Source organism: Felis catus, chromosome E1, assembly GCF_018350175.1.
Source record: "Felis catus isolate Fca126 chromosome E1, F.catus_Fca126_mat1.0, whole genome shotgun sequence".
NCBI classification, from domain to species: domain Eukaryota; kingdom Metazoa; phylum Chordata; class Mammalia; order Carnivora; family Felidae; genus Felis; species Felis catus.
The window spans coordinates 44,800,438-44,818,772 of record NC_058381.1 but is presented as its reverse complement, the minus strand read 5'-3'; the positions used below and the strand labels follow the sequence as shown (position 1 = coordinate 44,818,772).

General features: G+C 37.7%; 1 protein-coding gene and 1 pseudogene across 4 annotated transcripts in view; both read left to right on the top strand.

Annotated features, from left to right (window-relative positions):
* The window catches only part of CDC27 (cell division cycle 27), a 69,268-nt gene that overhangs the window by 47,702 nt on the left and 3,231 nt on the right, over window positions 1-18,335 (top strand). For 3 of the 4 annotated variants that reach the window (XM_006940467.5, XM_006940466.5, XM_003997032.6), the window contains 6 exons: window positions 883-1,035; window positions 2,521-2,729; window positions 7,358-7,475; window positions 11,375-11,503; window positions 17,158-17,232; window positions 18,045-18,201. In XM_006940467.5, coding sequence (XP_006940529.1) covers window positions 883-1,035; window positions 2,521-2,729; window positions 7,358-7,475; window positions 11,375-11,503; window positions 17,158-17,232; window positions 18,045-18,201 — 841 coding nt within the window. Of the gene's footprint in view, window positions 1-882; window positions 1,036-2,520; window positions 2,730-7,357; window positions 7,476-11,374; window positions 11,504-17,157; window positions 17,233-18,025; window positions 18,202-18,335 lie in introns of all 4 variants that reach the window. The other variant, XR_002149261.3, reaches the window with a different exon arrangement.
* Window positions 2,740-6,260, top strand: LOC101091668 (annotated as a pseudogene).

The window sequence follows — 18,335 nt, the reverse complement described above, 5'->3', positions numbered from 1 at the left end:
AGAAAAGGGAATTACTAGGTTGGGACTACATTTCCCATCAGGTACAACTTTGGAGGTTGTGCTCAGTACTCAACATGCCTCAGTGCTGGTGGCCAACTGAACCTGGTTTTCCCCTAAAGTTTTTCTTTCTTTCTTTCTTTCTTTCTTTCTTTCTTTCTTTCTTTCTTTCTTTCTTTCTTTCTTTCTTTCTTTCTTTCTTTCTTTCTTTCATGACAGCTTGTTTTGTTGTTGTTGTTGTTATTATTTTAATTGTTTTAAATGTTTATTTTTGAGAGAGAGAGACAGGGCACGAGCAGAGGAGGGGCAGAGAAGGAGACACAGAATCCGAAGTGGGCTCCAGGCTCTGAGCTGTCAGCACAGAGCCCAACACGGGGCTCAAACTCACAAACTGCAAGATCATGACCTGAGCTATAGTCGGATGCTTAACCGACTGAGCCACCCAGGTGCCCCTTCCCCTAAAGTTTACAACTCAGCCTCTCAATAGAAGTCACTGCAAAAGTAGTTTTGTGTTACAGAAGTCATTATTGTTTCACCTTTCCTGAGAGAGTTATTCTGTGAAGCCATTATTAAGACTTAGAAATGTGTGTTTTGTGAACTAAATAATTGACTCATCCTTTGCAAATTGTAATTTTGTATAGATTTCTCCTCTGTTTGGTGGAAACATAGATTTGCTTTCACAATTTGTGTTCTTACTTTTTTACCATGATTTGTATATACCTAGTTTGACCTATTGTCAAAGCTGTTCAATTTGGCTAATTCACATCAGCGCTGTAAAACAAGGCAGCATTTAGGTCTTATGAGAACAGTGCCCAGTATTCTCCCCGTATATATGTAAATGGTATCAACTTGTTTTCCCCTTAACTAGTTTTTTTCTTATTTCAGGCTGAAAGAATATTCTCCGAGGTTAGAAGGATTGAGAATTACAGAGTCGAAGGCATGGAGATCTACTCTACAACACTTTGGCATCTTCAGAAAGATGTTGCTCTTTCAGTTCTTTCAAAAGACTTAACAGACATGGATAAAAATTCACCAGAGGTATGTTAACTGAAACACTTGGCTTATGTAGTTGCCTTTTGATCACCTTTGACATGTGGGGCTGAAGCAAATAATTCAGACCCCATTTAGCATCATCCATACTTACTTTTGCATCCTTCTCTATAGACCAAGAGGGATTCAGAGAAGAGAAAGTCCTAGAGTGTGTGGTGCAGATTCACGAGCATGTATTTCATCCAAGAATAATCAAGATTTGGCTACATGAACATTGCTGTTGTCAGCAAAATTGGTGTTCATTAAGCAGAAATTATGCAGATTGGAAAAAGTGCTAATTAAAATAGTGCTTTTTATTGTCATTTTAAGACACAGGCACAATTCCTTTACACGCTTCAGTCCTGTAAGAATACTATTTCATTGCATGTCAGGAATCGTTAGTGGTACTTTTCTAACATATTTAAGCTTAGAATTAAAATCATTCAGGGCGCCTGCGTGGCTCAGTGGGTTAAGCAACCGACTTCGGCTCAGGTCACAATCTCATAGTTTGTGAGTTCGAGCCCTGCGTTGGGCTCTGTACTGACAGCTCAGAGCCTGGAGCCTGCTTCAGATTCCGTGTCTCCCACTCTCTCTGCCCTTTCCCTGCTCATGCTCTGTCTCTCTCTCTCTCAAAAATAAATAAAACATTAAAAAAAAAAATTCAGTTCTCGTTATTCTTGATAGTTATGTTCAGTAGTTTCTGTGAACACTGAGTTAGCAAAGACTGAACCATTGCTTCTGGCACACACACCTCACACAGGTTATATATATAATTTTTTTTTAAGTTTATTTATTTTTGAGAGAAAGAGTACAAGTCAGGGAGGGGCAGAGAGAAAGGGAGAGAAAAAGAGAATCCCAAGCTGGCTGTCAGCACAGAGCTGGACTCGGGGCTTGATCTCACATGAGATCATAATCTGAGCTGAAACCAAGAGTCGACGCTTAACCACCTGAGCCACCCGGGCACCCCCAGATTATATTCTTAAATCGTAAAAACAACTCATCCTGGTAGATTTCTATTTTCTTTATTTTATAAAAGAGAAAACGAGGTTCAGAAGTGTTCACTAAGGTGATTTGTCTGAGGCCTCCCTGCAAAGGTGCTAGAGTTGGGAGTCTCTCACTGTCCACCTGGCCCCAGTGCCAGAGTTTCTTGCACTGAGCTGCCCCTCCACTTGCTGTCCTCTGGTCATCTCTCTATGAGAGATGAAACAGGGAGGCCTAGAGTGGCCTTTTTTGACCTCATCTGAGACTGTGCCTGTTGGACCACTCATATGTTGGGCCCACAGTGACCACTAACATACTCCATGTTGATTTGGGTTTAACAAATACTGTAAATTTTAGCAGGTAGACAAATTCACTAATATGAAATCCTTAAACAATGAAGATCCACCGTATCTATTAAAAAACATTGATTTTAGTCATAAATTTGGTTTTGTTAGGAAAATTGAAACAAAATTTTAACTATACGCTTGTGTTTTGTTTCCATTTTTTTTAAAGGCCTGGTGTGCTGCAGGGAACTGTTTCAGTTTGCAACGGGAACATGATATTGCAATTAAATTCTTCCAGAGAGCTATCCAGGTTGATCCAAATTATGCTTATGCCTATACTCTACTAGGGCACGAGTTTGTGTTAACTGAAGAATTAGACAAAGCATTAGCTTGTTTTCGAAATGCTATCAGAGTCAATCCGAGACATTACAATGCATGGTAAGTGCTGATCAAGTGCAAAGACAATGTCCTGCTGATAGGACTGATCCTCAGTAATTTGTCTTGTTAGAAATCTCTATTGTCATGAACTTAGTTACTAATACTTAAGAATAGTACATACTGGTTGCTAACTAGTAACCAAATTTTTTTATGTGAAATGTATACATTTAAGAAACTTTTAAATTAACTAATGATGACGGAATACCAGATCCTTATACTCTACAGTTTCAACCTTTTCTCCTACCAACCTTTTGAAAGTAATTGATATTGTTACTTGATTTGTTTCTTTTTCTTAGAACACTGACATCGTGATTAGGATAGACACTGATTGGGAGGGAGGGGACACGGTCTCTTTGCCATGTGCGCCGTGCACTCTGTCCCTCACTCGCCTCCCAACAGCCTGCCTCATCACCCGCATGTGCTGCCGCTGCCCTTCAGAAATGCTTGGATTACCCGCAGTCCTTTGCCAAATCAGGCCAGCGTCCAGGGCACTGGCTCCTCATCTGACTCAGGCCGATGCCAAAGATGTAAAATTTGGTGCAGATGCCCAAACCTTAATGCTTTAAGGTGTAGACCTTTTAGCCGATGGCTGTAGCTGTTACCATGAGGCCAAAGGGAAGAATAGTGATTATTGAACAGAGTTGGGGCAGTCCCACAGTAACAGCAGATGGTGTAACCACTGCAAGGTCACTTGACTTAAAAGATAAATATAAAAATACGGGACTAAACTTGTTCAGGACGTTGCCAATAACACAAACGAAGAGGCTGGAGGTGGCACCACTACTGCTGCTGTCCTGGCAAGCTCTATTGCCGAGGAAGACTTCGAGAAGGCTAGCAAAGGTGCTAATCCAGTGGAAATCAGGAGAGGTGTGATGTTAGTTGTTGATGCTGTAATTGCTGAACTTAAGCAGTCTAAACCTATGACAACCCCTGAAGAAATTGCTCAGGTTGGCACCATTTCTACAAATGGAGACAAACTGTCTACATCATGTCCGACGCAGTGCAAAAGGTTGGAAGAAAGGGTGTCATCACAGTAAAGGATGGAAAACCACTAAATGATGAATTGGAAATTATCGAAGGCATGAAGTTTGATCGAGGTTATATTTCTCCATACTTGATTAATACATCAAAAGGGCAGAAATGTGAATTCCAAGATACCTATGTTCTGTTGAGTGAAGAGAAAATTTCTAGTGTTCAGTCCATTGTACCTGCTCTTGAAATTGCCAATGCTCACCATAAGCCCTTGGTCATAATTGCTGATGATGCTGGTGGAGAAGCTCTGAGTACGTTTGTTTTGAATAGGCTAAAGTTGGTCTTCAGGTTGTAGCCGTCAAAGCTCCAGGTTTTGGTGACAAAAGAAAGAACCAGCTTAAAGATATGGCTATTGCTACTGGTGGTGCAGTGTTTGGAGAAGAAGGGTGACTCTAAATCTTGAAGATGTTCAGCCTCACGACTTAGGAAAAGCTGAAGAGGTCATTGTGACCAAAGATGATGCCATGCTCTTAAAAGGAAAAGGTGACAGGGCTCAAATTGAAAAAACGTACCCAAGAAATCAATGAGCAGTTAGATATCACAACTAGAGAATATGAAAAGGAAAAGCTGAGTGAACGTCTGGCAAAATTCTCAGATGGAGTAGCTGTGCTGAAGGTTGGTGGCACAAGTGATGTTGAAGTGAATGAAAAGAAAGAGTCACAGATGCCCTCAGTGCTTCACGAGCTGCTGTTGAAGAAGGCATTGTTCTGGGAGGGGGTTGTGCCCTGCTTTGGTGCATTCCAGCCTTGGATCCAATAACTCCAGCTAATGAAGATCAAAAAGTTGGTATAGAAATCATTAAGAGAACACTCCAAATTCCTGCAATGACCATTACTGAGAATGCAGGTGTTGAAGAATCATTGATAGTTGAGAAAATTATGCAGAGTTCCTCAGAAGCTGGTTACGATGCTATGCTTGGAGATGTTGTGAATATGGTAGAAAAGGGGATCATTGATCCAACTAAGAACTGCTTTATTGGATGCTGCTGGAGTGGCCTCTCTGTTAAGTACAACAGAGTCCCCAAAATTGCTAAGGAAGAGAAAGACCCTGGAATGGGTGGAATGGGATGTGGTATGGGAGGTGGCGTGTTCTAATTCCTAGAATAGCGCTTTACCATGATTGATGAACTGTGACAGGAAGCTGAAGGCAGTGCTTAAGAGCTTCAGAGAAGTCGGTTGAAGGAAATGACTGAAGAAAAGGCTGGCTGATGTTTAAGAAAACCACTATAATCATCAGTTACTGGTTTCAGTTGACAAACGTATAATGGTTTACTGCCATCATTGTCCATACCTACAGATAATTTATTTTGTATTTTTAAATAAGACGTTTGTACATTCCCGATAACAATGTAAGAGCCATGTGCCAATGTACTGCTTTCAACTTAAATCACTGCAGCATTTTTACTACTATTTGTTAAAATCAGGATTTTAGCGCTTGCTATCACCAGATGAAAAGTTAAGAAGCAGTCTTTCCGTGGAGAATAAGAATAATTGTATACAAAGTAAAGAAATATCCATTTATGTGACAACCTTTGTGTAATAAAAATTTGTTTAAAGTTAAAAAAAAAAAAAGGATAGAAACTGGGAAAGTGGAGAGGACTGGTGTAATCACCTGTTGGATCATAGAAAGTAAACATTGAACACTCTCCACTAGTTGTTGCTCTTTGGCTGTGTTCTAGTTTATTAGATACTAGTTGAGTTCATTAGGTTTATTTAGAATTTAGTGTTCCAGTTTATTAAGTGATGTCTCTATTTAGGAAGTTACTAGCTGGCTCACATAGTTAACAAACTAAGAAGGCATTGAAAAAGTTCTTATTTCTGCCTCAATGCTGTATCTACTGCTGACATTTTATTATATTTTTCTTGACTGACAATTTAAATAACAAGAAGTATAATTGTGATATCATAACTCTGCCACATTTTTTATGTCAGACGTTTTTTGTATCTTTTGAAGTAATCATTATAGCAGTTGAATTTTCATTCTGTCACTAAATATGAATCACTATATTACTAAAACATTTTTTATTTATGTATGTATGTTTTTTAATGGAGTACGTCTCATTTCTAAGCAGGCACATTACCTGAAAGATGGCCTGACAGGTGCTAGCTTCTGCTGACATATTAAGCAGTCAGGCTTGCTAACACTGCCTTGTCTTCACATAAAGCACTCTAATATTTTAGTAATTCAGTTCTGAATAGGATCGTGTTGTTTTTAAAATGTTTGGGTCTGCCCTATATTGCAATAATTGTGTTCTTTTTTAATGTTTTTATTTATTTTTGAGACAGACAGAGACAGAGCATGAGCAGGGAAGGGGGACAGAGAGAGAGGGAGACACAGAATCTGAAGCAGGCTCCAGGCTCTGAGCTGTCAGCACACAGCCCGACGCGGGGCTTGAACTCACAAGTTGTGAGATCATGACCTGAGCCAAAGTCGGACGCTTAACCGACTGAGCCACCCAGGCGCCCCGCAATAATTGTGTTCTTAAGAAACTATACCATACCAAAAATCGCTATAAAAATGATTGTTTCAGTTAGAAAAAAAGAAGTATTCAGATTGGTGAGCTTTCACAGGAAGAATTTAAATGTTGAGGTATTTAGGTAATTTTATGCATCTAATGAAACACTAAGGAAATGTATTATTCCAACTCCACAATAAATAGTCCTTTTGTTATTCTACCATCACCATTGTTAGTGCAGAGCTTTGTATACCTTTTCTTCACCCCTAACACAATTATAATGGTAAGCAAAGCCGCTCAAATGTAAGAAAACATTGTGCTTTTTTCTTATTTCATTAATTTGGTGCTTATTCCTCATTATCATTATCTAGTAGTGGCCAAGAAAGGTCTCCTTAATGTATATCAGTCACATTATGTTCATTTGAGGTTTTGAAAATTCAGAAGAAATACCTGTATATCAACTTAATATATTGTTACATAGCCTTCCAAATTTATAATTTGAAGTCTGTAGGAGTGTATTTTTGATACAGTGAGTGAGAGGGGAAGCAGAACATGACGCTATCTATGCATATGTAATTATAATGGTACACATGCGTTTGCACCAAGAATATGGAAGTAGCATTACTAGGAGTTTAGAGTTTAGAATCATAAAGGAAGGCTCTGATTAGAATCCTTATTAGCTGTATGAATGTGGGCAAGTTATTTAACTTCTCTAAACTTGGTTTCCTTATTTGAAAATATGAGTGATTACAGTACCTCTTTGTTTCCTTCTAGGATTAAATGAAAGGATTTAACAAAGTTAATTGGCACAGACATCATTAGCCACTTAGTGAAAATGAGGTGTTAAATCTAGATTGCAATGATGGGTTTAAGGATGTAGTTTCTTTTTTCCTCATTGCTAAAGTTCTATTTGATTGATTGATTGAATTTGATTTATTGTTTTTACTTATAAAAGGGACTTGTCTAAAATGTCGATGGTTTTTTTATCATGACTGATAGTTTTTGCCTTCTGTGACACCACCAGTATTTTTCTTTAGTTTATTAAAATGCCAGATTCCATATACACCCTTGTATTAAGTTGAATTAAATTAGCAGCCAAAAGTTCATATCCCTAAATTTGTATTTTATTTTATACTTTCAGGTATGGCTTAGGAATGATTTATTACAAGCAAGAAAAATTCAGCCTTGCAGAAATGCATTTCCAGAAAGCACTTGATATCAACCCTCAAAGTTCAGTTTTACTTTGCCACATTGGAGTAGTAAGTAGCTTTCTAAATATTTTTCAGTTAATCTCCCTTTTGAAATGTGTTGGTTATTGACTTAATCGCTGTGGCAAGAATTAGGACTTTGTTATTTTTTTTCATATTCCTGGAACAATATCATGGATTATTTTAGAGCCAAAAATATCACCTTTTTCCTTGGCATAAAGAGAAATCACTGGAGTACCCTCATTCCTTGGGCAAGTCCATTTCTCTGAGCTTTTATTTTATGGATGACAAGTAATACCACCTTGTCTACCTCTTAGGGTTGTTGTAAGACTCACATGAGATACTTCATATTTTGAAAGTACTTTTCCATATTAATACAGCTCCTAAATTCAGTAATTAATATTTCAAGACAAATGGTTCCCTGTGTTTTAACCTCTGAGTGACATAGGTATGTCAGAACTAATTAATATTGTTTTTTTTTTTTTTTAAGTTTATTCATTTATTTTGAGAGGGAGAAAGCGTGAGTAGGGAAGGGACAGAGAGAATCCCAAGCAGGCCTTGTGCAGTCAGTGCGCAGAGCCCAGTGAGGCAGTTGAACCCTCTAAACCATGAGATTATGACCTGAGCCGAAATGAGGAGTCGGATGCTTAACCAACTGAGCCACCCACGCACCCCAGAACTAATTAAAATTACTTTTTTAAATTTTTTTTAATATTTATATATTTTTTTGAAAGAGAGAGAAAGAACATGAACAGGGGAGGGGCAGAAAGAGGAAGACACAGAATCTGAATCAGGCTCCAGGCTCTGAGCTGTCAGCATAGATCCCAATGTGGGGCTCAAACCCATGAACTGTGAGATCATGACCTGAGCCGAAATTGGACGCTTAACCGACAGAGCCACCAGGCCCCCCACTAATTAAAATTCTTAAAAGGTGATGTGGATCACGATTTTTTTAAAGAAACTTTTGTTTACTTGTAAAATAAAGTTATCAATTAAATCTTGGTACATTTTATAAAAACAAGAGGTAAGGTTGTAATAAAACAGCAATAGCCTTGTCAGGCAACATACTATTTAACTCTGTGCAATAAAACACTTTGTTCGTGCCACACTTATTCAACATAACTCACAGTTACTACAGACATTTCAGGAAGTTCATGGGACTCCCATAGACTTACTATTGAAACTGAGACGTTTACAATCGTAATATGCCATGGAAACTTGAAAACGTTACTTTTAGCAGGAGATAATGCTCATATTATTTGAATTGCTTCTAGCTGCTAAACAGCTGGATTACGAGGACTGAAAGTGAAAAGCATTCTAAAAGCCCATGAACACTATTGTTCACACCTTTCTTCAGAACACACTTAACTTTAAACTTGTTTGACACATTTCATAGATAGCAAGCAACAGCACCCAGTACAAGCCTGAAGATGAAGTGCTGCTATGTAAACACTGCCACCTGTTCCCGTAAAAGAATTACAGGATATATACTCCAAAGCTGCCCCTTCCCGTAATTTCTATTGAATAGATCACATAATACATGTATACACATATGTGTATGTATATGCACATACAAAGAACATATTAAGATGGGGACACCTGGGTGGCTCAGTTAAGTGTCTCACTCTTGATCTCGGCTCAGGTCATGATCTCACAGTTAGTGGGTTCGAGCCCCACTTCGGGCTCTGTGCCAACAGCAGGGAGCCTGCTTGGGATTCTCTCTCTGCACCCGCCCCTGATCGCAAGTGCTCTCTCACTCAAAAAGAAAAAGAAAAAGGACTACATTAAGACGACAGTGAAGTGTAATCACAGAGCAATTTATAGGCTGAATGGTTTGGGTTTTTTTTTACACGTTGCTTGATGGAAGATTTTAGTATTTTACAGTCGTTTAGTAGTCATTCTATCCACTGCACTTTTTGAAATTTGAAAGATATTGAAATAAATTTTTTCCAACATTTTGGTAACAGGCAGCATTCCCCAAAATACTGTACCCTCTGTCTACATGACCTGTTTGATCTGGTAACAACTGATCACAAAAACTGACTCAGTGGACTAAATAGAAAAATGATGAAGGCAAAGATTACCAATTTGACGAACTCAGCACAGAGATTTCAAATAACTTAGCAGGTCGGGAGTTGATCAGTTGTCTAAAAAAAGCCATACCCAGTTAGTTTGGTGCTGCAGGTAGAAGAGCACATGGTGGAAAATAGCAAGTGTTGGCTCTCTGGGTGACACTTGTTGGAAAGGTGCAGTATCTGGTGGAATGGAGATGAGTGGCCTCATCCTGGCTATGGGACTGAAAGTTGTGTTCACTGCACTTGTCTTCTGTACGCACAGTTCGAAGCCCTAAGGGAGTCCGGCTTTTTTACTATCTTATTTAAAAAAAAAAAAAAAGTCAAAAAATTCATAATAGGCTATGATACTAGCCCTAACACATACCTGTCAATGTTACAGATATTGTCATAGAAAAATACCTTTTTTTTTTTAAACGTTTATTTATTTTTGAGAGCAGGAGAGAGAGACAGAGCACCAGCAGGGGACGAGCAGAAGAGAGAGACGGAGACACAGAATTTGAAGCAGGCTCCAGAATCTGAGCTGTCAGCACAGAGCCTGACACGGGGCTCGAACTAATAAACTGTGAGATCGTGACCTGACCCAAAGTCTGATGCCTAACCAACTGAGCCACCCAGGCGCCTCAAAAGATATCTTTCAAAAATCAGAACAGAGACTTAATTTTTTTAATCATAAGATTTGTACAATGTTTCTAGGATAGGATATTAAAAATGATTCAAATCCATGCATGATGGTAGATAGTATTTCCAATTATTCCACTGAGTCCGTTTTTGGATCACCATTTTTATGGGTGATAAGTTGTACGTTGATAGGAGAAAAAGTCTGTTTGCCTTCTGAAATCTCGTACTAGTTTCTCTGTAAGCATGGTACCAGAAGTTTTTGTTCTTGCCTCTTACCCAGCTCCTTCCTCTTTCCCTCCTCTGCCCTTCTCTTTCTCTCAGCAAGCTTGGCTTTTGTGGGAATGGATGTACAATGTGAGGAAATTATGTTAGTTTGAGATTTCACTGTTCATTTTGGGAGAAGAACTGATTGGCTCAGTACATTAAGCTTCTGACTTCAGCTCAGGTCATGAACTAACTGTTCGTGAGTTTGAGCCCCGCCTCAGGCTCTGTGCTGACAGCTCAGAGCCTGGAGCCTGCTTTGCATTCATTCATTCTCATTCTCTCTCTCTCTCTCTCTCTCTCTCTCTCTCTCTGTCTCTCTCTCTCCGCCCCTCCCCTGCTTATGCTCTGTCTCTCAAAAATAAATAAACAACAACAAAAAAAGCAAAGCCCAATATTTAGAGGACCATAATAAACCTATTGAAATGTGAGTATTATTTAGCTAAATAGTACAGATTTTCTTGTGAAGGGAAAACCAGGGTTTTCCTTGTCTTTTAGACTTAAAAGTAACTGAATATCTGCTCTACAGATAGAATTATCAGTATGGATTATCATTGTGGATAATGGTGGATTGGGTGTCAGAGGACCTAGGTTCTGATCCCAGAGCAAAGTATTTAACATTCTGGGGTTCAGTATTCTCATCTTGAAAGTGAAGCAGTTGAACTAGATAGAATTGGAAGAGACTTTAGAGATACTCTGTTAATAGTCACATATTCAATTATTGAGTCCACCTGACCCTGTGGAAAATCCAGTTAGACCATACATCTTTAGTAGTTTTATTATCTTTTTGTTGTTGTTGTTGCTGTTAAAGTAATCTCTATGTGAGGCTCAAATTCACAACTCCAAGATCAAGAGCCACGTGCTCTACCAACTTAGCCAGCCAGGTGCCCCAGTGATTTTACTATTTCTATGCTGGTTTTGAGTGACAGTATTTGGTTCTCACCTTTCTCCATAAATATCAAAAGGAAACATTAATGTGATCTTTACTTCTTACAGGTTCAGCATGCACTGAAAAAATCTGAGAAGGCTTTGGATACCCTAAACAAAGCCATTGTTATTGATCCCAAGAACCCTCTATGCAAATTTCACAGAGCCTCAGTTTTATTTGCAAATGAAAAATATAAGGTAAGATACATATTTTAATGGTTTTCAGCATTTTATTGCTTAAGTTTTGCCCCTTCTTTTAATAAACCAAAATTTATTTATAGTTTTCGTCTCTGATAGTTTATTTTTCCATTTTCAAAAGCTATTTATTTTCTTTTGTGATTTTTATTTTTTCATGAAATACTGATATGCAGGATGAGTGTGTGGCTATTTAGGAATATGTCATTATCCCTTGTAAAGATTCTGTATATAGAACGGCAGTTTTTCCATCAGGGAGTTATCTTAAAGGTAAGACCTAAACCATCCCCTAAGACCAATATATCTGAGCAGGTGACAGATGAATGTTTGTGCATAATCCAACAAATATGTACTGAGTACCTGCCTATTCCATGTCAGGGACTAGGGATAAAGGGGCAAAAGCAAAGCAATCACATTTCCTACCTTTGAAGAGCTCACCAGCTAGCACCCTTCCAGAGGGACAGTAGACATTAATCAAATAATCACAAAAAAAGTGCATGCTGAATACATAAAGGAAAAGTATAGTGAGTTATAAAAGCTTAGAACAAGGCTACTTGATCTAGTCTGATGTGTTTCTGTCTTTAGTTCTCACTCTGTTTTCCCAATTACGGAGCTGTAGCCTGAAAAAAATACATACATACATATACTGAGAAAAGAAGAGAAGGAAAATTGAGAAAGAGAAAAGAGGCATAAAGTGACATGGGTTTTTTTGTTATCATTTACTGAATCACAAACCATGACTCCAAAGTGTTGATTGAAAGTTCAGTTTACTTTTTTAATAAATTTAGGCTCTTCTTTCTAAAAAGAGTAAAAACTTACCAAAGAAACAAAAAACCCAAAGTTAAGTGCACAGAAAATGTTGGACCAAATAATCCATTTCAGTAGACTCTCCCAAGAAGTCAGTTCTTCCAGTACACATTGACACTTGCTGAAATTGAAAAATACAAGACCAATATTAAGCTCTTAACATTTGCAGACTAATAAAGATATATAAGGGATCAGTCATCTGATTTATTCATTGTCATTTATTCAGTGATTTCCACTAATCTTACTCTGTTTTTCTTTATCAAAGAAGTGGATGTCTAGTCCTTACTGTTTTTGTTCTTTTACAAAAGCTTCTTTTAAATCTAATAAACAACTTTTAGGGACGCCTGGGTGGCTCAGTTGGTTAAGCACCCAACTCTTCGGCTCAGGTCACGATCTCACTGTCATAAAATCAAACCGGTGTCAGGCTCTGCGCTGGGCATAGACCTTTTGCTTAAGATTCTCTCCCTTGGCCCTCCCCAGCTTGCGCCACGTGCATACACACTCTCCAAAAAAAAAAGGAAAAAGAAAAAAACAGATCTAATAAACAGTTTTCAACTTTTAACTTGTTCTTTGAGGTGCTGTAATTGTAATTCATCATTTGTTTGCATGTTTTTGCTTCATTGGACCTCTTTATTTATTTTTTTTTTTTAGGTTTATTTGTTTATTTTGAGAGAGTGAGCAGGGGAAGGATGGGGGGAGACTCCCAAGAAGTCTCCGTACTGTCAACACAGAGCCCCCCACACAGAGCCCAAACACGAACCATGAGAACCATGAGACCATGACCTGAGCCAAAACCAAGAGTCAGCCACTTAACCAACTGAGCCACCCAGGCACCCTATAACCTCTTTAGATATGGGGTCAGGTTCTTCAGTTGAAGGATTTTATTCAATTATTCTTAAAGGCATTTTAATGCCAACACACCTACCAGATATTATGCCATTTAAGTCAGCCCTGTACTTGCTTCAAGAAGCCCAAGTTCTATCTTTCCCATTGTTCAAGTTATAATGGTCATAGCCATTTTTGAGTATCAGCTAAATTATAAGACCTACTTTGAAGCACGGTGTATCCAGTGTACCTATATTAAAATAATATAAAAAGGGGCATAAGTAAAAGTTACTGATTGCTTCCAAAATGTCTTGGCTCCAAAATGAAAATCCAATGGTGTTAGAGGGCCACCTCAATCTCTCTGTGGCAAAAGCATTGCTAATATCACCCCATTTAATGTGCTGTAAATCTTAAGTCTTTTCAGGGCAAAAATGAGAACTCTGACACTATGTTAGACACTGTTTCTCAATGAGTCTTTGTAAGTAGATTATCAAGGTGGGGAGGTATGATAGATGCATGAAATTTTTTATAACAATTACAACACACAGTTAGAAAAGCTGTCAGTTCTGAACCGTGTGTGGTGTAGCAGCGAAGGATTGGAGTGCACTGTTCCGATTAAGATTGCTTTAAAGCAGTGATTCTCAAAGTGTGGTCTGAGAACATCTGGAGGTCCCCAGAAATCCTTTCAAGGAGTAAACAAGGTCAAAATTATCTTCATAATAATATTTAGATATTATTTGCCTTTTTCACTCTTATTCTCATGAATGTACAGTGGAATTTTCCAAAAGCTACATGACCTAATGGATTGAATGCAGAAGCAGATAAGAGACTGCTGCTATTTTCTATCAACCAGAGATTTGCAAAAATATTAACCAATGCCATTATTCTTACTGACTTATTATTCTGAAAAAGTTATTTTTCATTAAAAAGATATTATCTATGTTAACAAGTAATGGCTTTATTGTTGTTACTTTTACATTAATGGATAAATGTTTTTTAAGCTTTTCAAGTTTTAATTTCTGATATGGTAAGTATTGATAGCTATAGCCTACATTAACAAAAATTCTTCAGGTTCCTCAATAAACGTTAAGAGTATAAAGAGGTCTGGAGACCCAACAAGTGTGAGAACTGCTTCTCTGTGGTATTAAAAGTCAGCCCCAGGCTTCTTCTTTGTGATACAGGCTTCATCAGTCCCTGACAGTAATGTCGGACAGGTGTAACAGTGATCGTTAAGTAACTAATATCCATGACCACAGATCTTTTATCTTGAGACTTTATTCCGTGTATATTTTACATTATTTACTAGTATGGAAGGAAAAGAGAACAGTCTACCTCGTAGACTTACCACATGTAGTAAATCTTCCATTCCTAGACAGGCAGATGTGATTCTCAGACCCATTCAGCCCAGCGGTCCTTTGAGTTTATTTCTCGTGGGTTGCCAGCAGTTAGGAACATGTGAAATGTTCAGGCTGCACCAGAGCCCCCTACATACTTGTGTAAAAAACACAGCCTTGTACACAAACACACTGTCCCAAGAGAGTGTGCACGCGCGTTTGTGTGTGTGTGTGTGCCTTTACTCTTTTCTCAATCCTTTTTAATACAGAAAATGTCACACGTCACTCTAGTATGGTAATGAATCTGTGGAATCTACCACACAGCTACTTTCACACTGCTTGCCACAAAAATATTGTATACGAATCTTTCATTTTAGGTGATGCCAGTAAAAATTTTACAAAAGCCAAGAAATTACATTTGGCCTTAGGTGAAGGGAGGGTGGGATGGGACTGTATTAAACTTTTTTATAATTGGGAAGTAAGATTGGTTCCTTTCCACCCTTTTCAGAGAAATAAAACTAAAGTCTCATACCAATCAACGTATAAATCCCCTCATGTTACCTAAATTCTATAATCCTCTGATACGTTTGCTAGCCCACTATCTTTGATCACTGCTTTAGTCCTTGTATCTTTGTGAGGGCTTTTTATGAAAGTAATAGGCCTGTTACCAAACAACTCAAATAATATGAAAGTATAAAAAAAATACGAGGTTGAATGTGCCTTATAAGCTGACCCTCCACTCAGAACACACTTCTCTAGATCTTTTTCTCATCATGTACGTATTTTTAATTGTAACAAAGTAGGCTCACACTACTGTGGTAGGCAGAGTATTGACCCCTCGAGGATGTCCAGGCCCTAATCCTTGGTTCCTGTGACTGTGTTACCTTACACGGCAGAAGAAACTTTGCAGATGTGATTAAGGATGTGGACCTTGAGTTGGGGAGAGTATCCTGTGTTGTTCAGGTGGGCCCAGTCTAATCACATGGATCTTAAAGATCACATGGAGGGTCTTTGCCAGCTGTGGTCAGAACCAGCGTGAGAAGGCTACAAGCCAAAAAATGCGGGCAGCCTTTAAAAAGTCTGGGAAGAAAGGCAGGGAAACAGATAACCCTCAGAAAGGAAGACACCTTGATTTTAGCCCAGTGTGATTCAAATTGTATTTCTAATGCACAGACTATAAGATAAAAAAATTTGTTTTATTTGCCATCAAAATTGTGGTAATTTGTTATGACAAAATAAGAAGCTAATACAACTACACATATTCTGTAATTTGCTTTTTCTTCCATGTTAACATTTCTGTGGATAGATATTTGGTATTTATCTTTTTTTTTTTTTAACCTGACTTACTTTGGATTTTGTTTTACTACAAAGAGGTATGTATAGAGAAGAAAAGTGGATAATCTCTATGGACATTAAAGAGAAATAAAGTATAATATTTATTTTAGAAAATTCAAAAAATTGAGAAAGCTACCATGTTAAAAATAGAAAGTCTTCCCCTTTACCTCAGTCATCCCCTCTCCAAAGGTAAGCCACCTTTACCTTGATTAGGGGCATATAGGTATTGATTTCTGCCAGAAAAAAAAGGAAACATGTGTTCACATAAGTGTATTTATAAAGTGTTTATGAGAATACCCACATAACTATTTGTATATGTGTCATATATATGTTTTGTTGCAAAAGAAATAGTATTGCACATACTTTATTGTATCTTTTTTTTTTTTTTTAAGCATAGAGTTGAGTACCTACAGATCTAGTGTTCCATAGAGGATGGACCATAATTTATTTTAACTAGGCTATGATTAGACACACCTTCATTGCTTCTAATGATTTGCAGTAACATGTTGAATGGGATGTTCTTACAAAGATGGCTTAATGAACTTTTTTGAATATGTCCCTGGGATAAATTCCTAGCAGCAGGATTGCTGAATTAATGGTTACATGCAGTTTTTAACATAATAGGTAATGCTAAATAGAGTTCACAAACAGGCTTTGCAACAGGTCACATTTCCACCTTCAGTGATGAGAATGCCTCATTCCCCTCAGTCATAGTAACTTTATATATCAAAGTTTATTTTTATTTTTGTCCATTTGCTTAGGTGAAAAGCAGACAGTATCTCAGTTGGGGACCCAGTTTTATTTTTGATCATCGTGTCTTTCTTTGAAATACAAATCTTATTTCTCTATCTTTTCTCTCAATTTCCCCAACCCCTTTAGCAATGGCCAAAAGATTTATAGACAATTTTGACTTAATTCAGAGGGTTAAATTTTAGACTCTTCATCATTAGTTAAAATAGCAGGTTGGTATTCAAAGCTTGGTGCTTGCATCAGGGAGAAGGTCTATGAACAGAATTTCGGAATTATTTTGTTCTGCAACTTAGTTTCCAAAGCTCTTACACACACAGTGTAATGGAGCATTGTTATTTTATATAAAACGGTGACCAAAGCAAGTATTGTCACCACCTGCGTGTGTGTGTTCTCAGTGTACTCTGGTGAATTCCTGCCATTTCTTAGTCCCTGTTGTCATAAGTATTTTTCATGCATTTTATTTCATGACAAGAATTAATGCAATAAGGAAGTGCATTGATAAAGATCTAGTGAGCTTTAGTTAAGATGATTTGGGAAATCAAATAATACTTGCTTAGTTAGAACTTTGTAAAATTTTGCTACTCTGTTTTTCTTTGCTTTTTTCAGTCTGCTTTACAAGAACTTGAAGAATTGAAACAAATTGTTCCCAAAGAATCCCTCGTTTACTTCTTAATAGGAAAGGTAAAGATTGGGGCCAAGGTCCTAAACTGTGACTTTTATAACAAACATTAACTTCTGAAGGAGAAATATTATACATATTATGCAACATCTCTTGAGCAAATTCAACTAGATCTCTGAACTAAATGCTCTGGGAATGAAGAACAGAGTTAGTTGTAAGATCTAAGAAGATGATATCCTGATGAAGGAATAAGAACATACACCGTATATCCTAACCATACTATGGTTTTGGAAGTATATTAGCACTTGCAGCCAGTGGCCGTGAGTTCATAACTGAGACTATATCTTGGAAAGCTCTTAGCTTCCAATTATCCATAAAATATGTAGGGATCCCCCCAAAAAAGTAAATTAATGGCTGGTGTTGTCTTAATTAGAAGAAACGACTTCCGAGATTTCCAAAGCCAGACTGGTAAGGACTTTACAGACTGGGCCCCTAAATGCCAACTGGTTAAGGAGGCTGAGAACGGTGGACAGGTGTTCGGAGTTGATATAACAACATTTGAAATCAGTGTAAATGAATTGCTAATCAAGCAGCTTATAGTCCGTTTGTTTCAATTGTCATTGATCCAATCAGAATGTGATTTATTGGAAGCTCACTATTGGAGAGACAGAGACAAGGAATTCTGAAAATATCTGATTATATCAAAAGTAACTCAAAAGTTAGTCTGAGTTCTTCTGTAGGATGAAAATGACCTACTCATCAGAATGGGTTTACAGCATGTAAATTAGAAGCCTATTTAAATTGTTAATGTTTAGGATTTTATAATTGAAGTTCACAACTTAATGAAAAATGTAGTGCTGCTGTTTATTTTTAGGTTTACAAGAAGTTAGGTCAAACGCACCTCGCCCTGATGAATTTCTCTTGGGCTATGGATTTAGATCCTAAAGGAGCCAATAACCAGATTAAAGAGGCAATTGACAAGCGCTACCTTCCAGATGATGAGGAGCCAATAACCCAAGAAGAACAAATCAGTGAGTACCATCCATATGAATTAGATTTCTAAGTGTATCAAACCAGAGGGCTAGTAAAACATCAACTCAGAGTTAGGCAGAGCAGTACAGATATTTCTTTATGACACAGAGTAAACATTTTTTCTAGTGTTGAG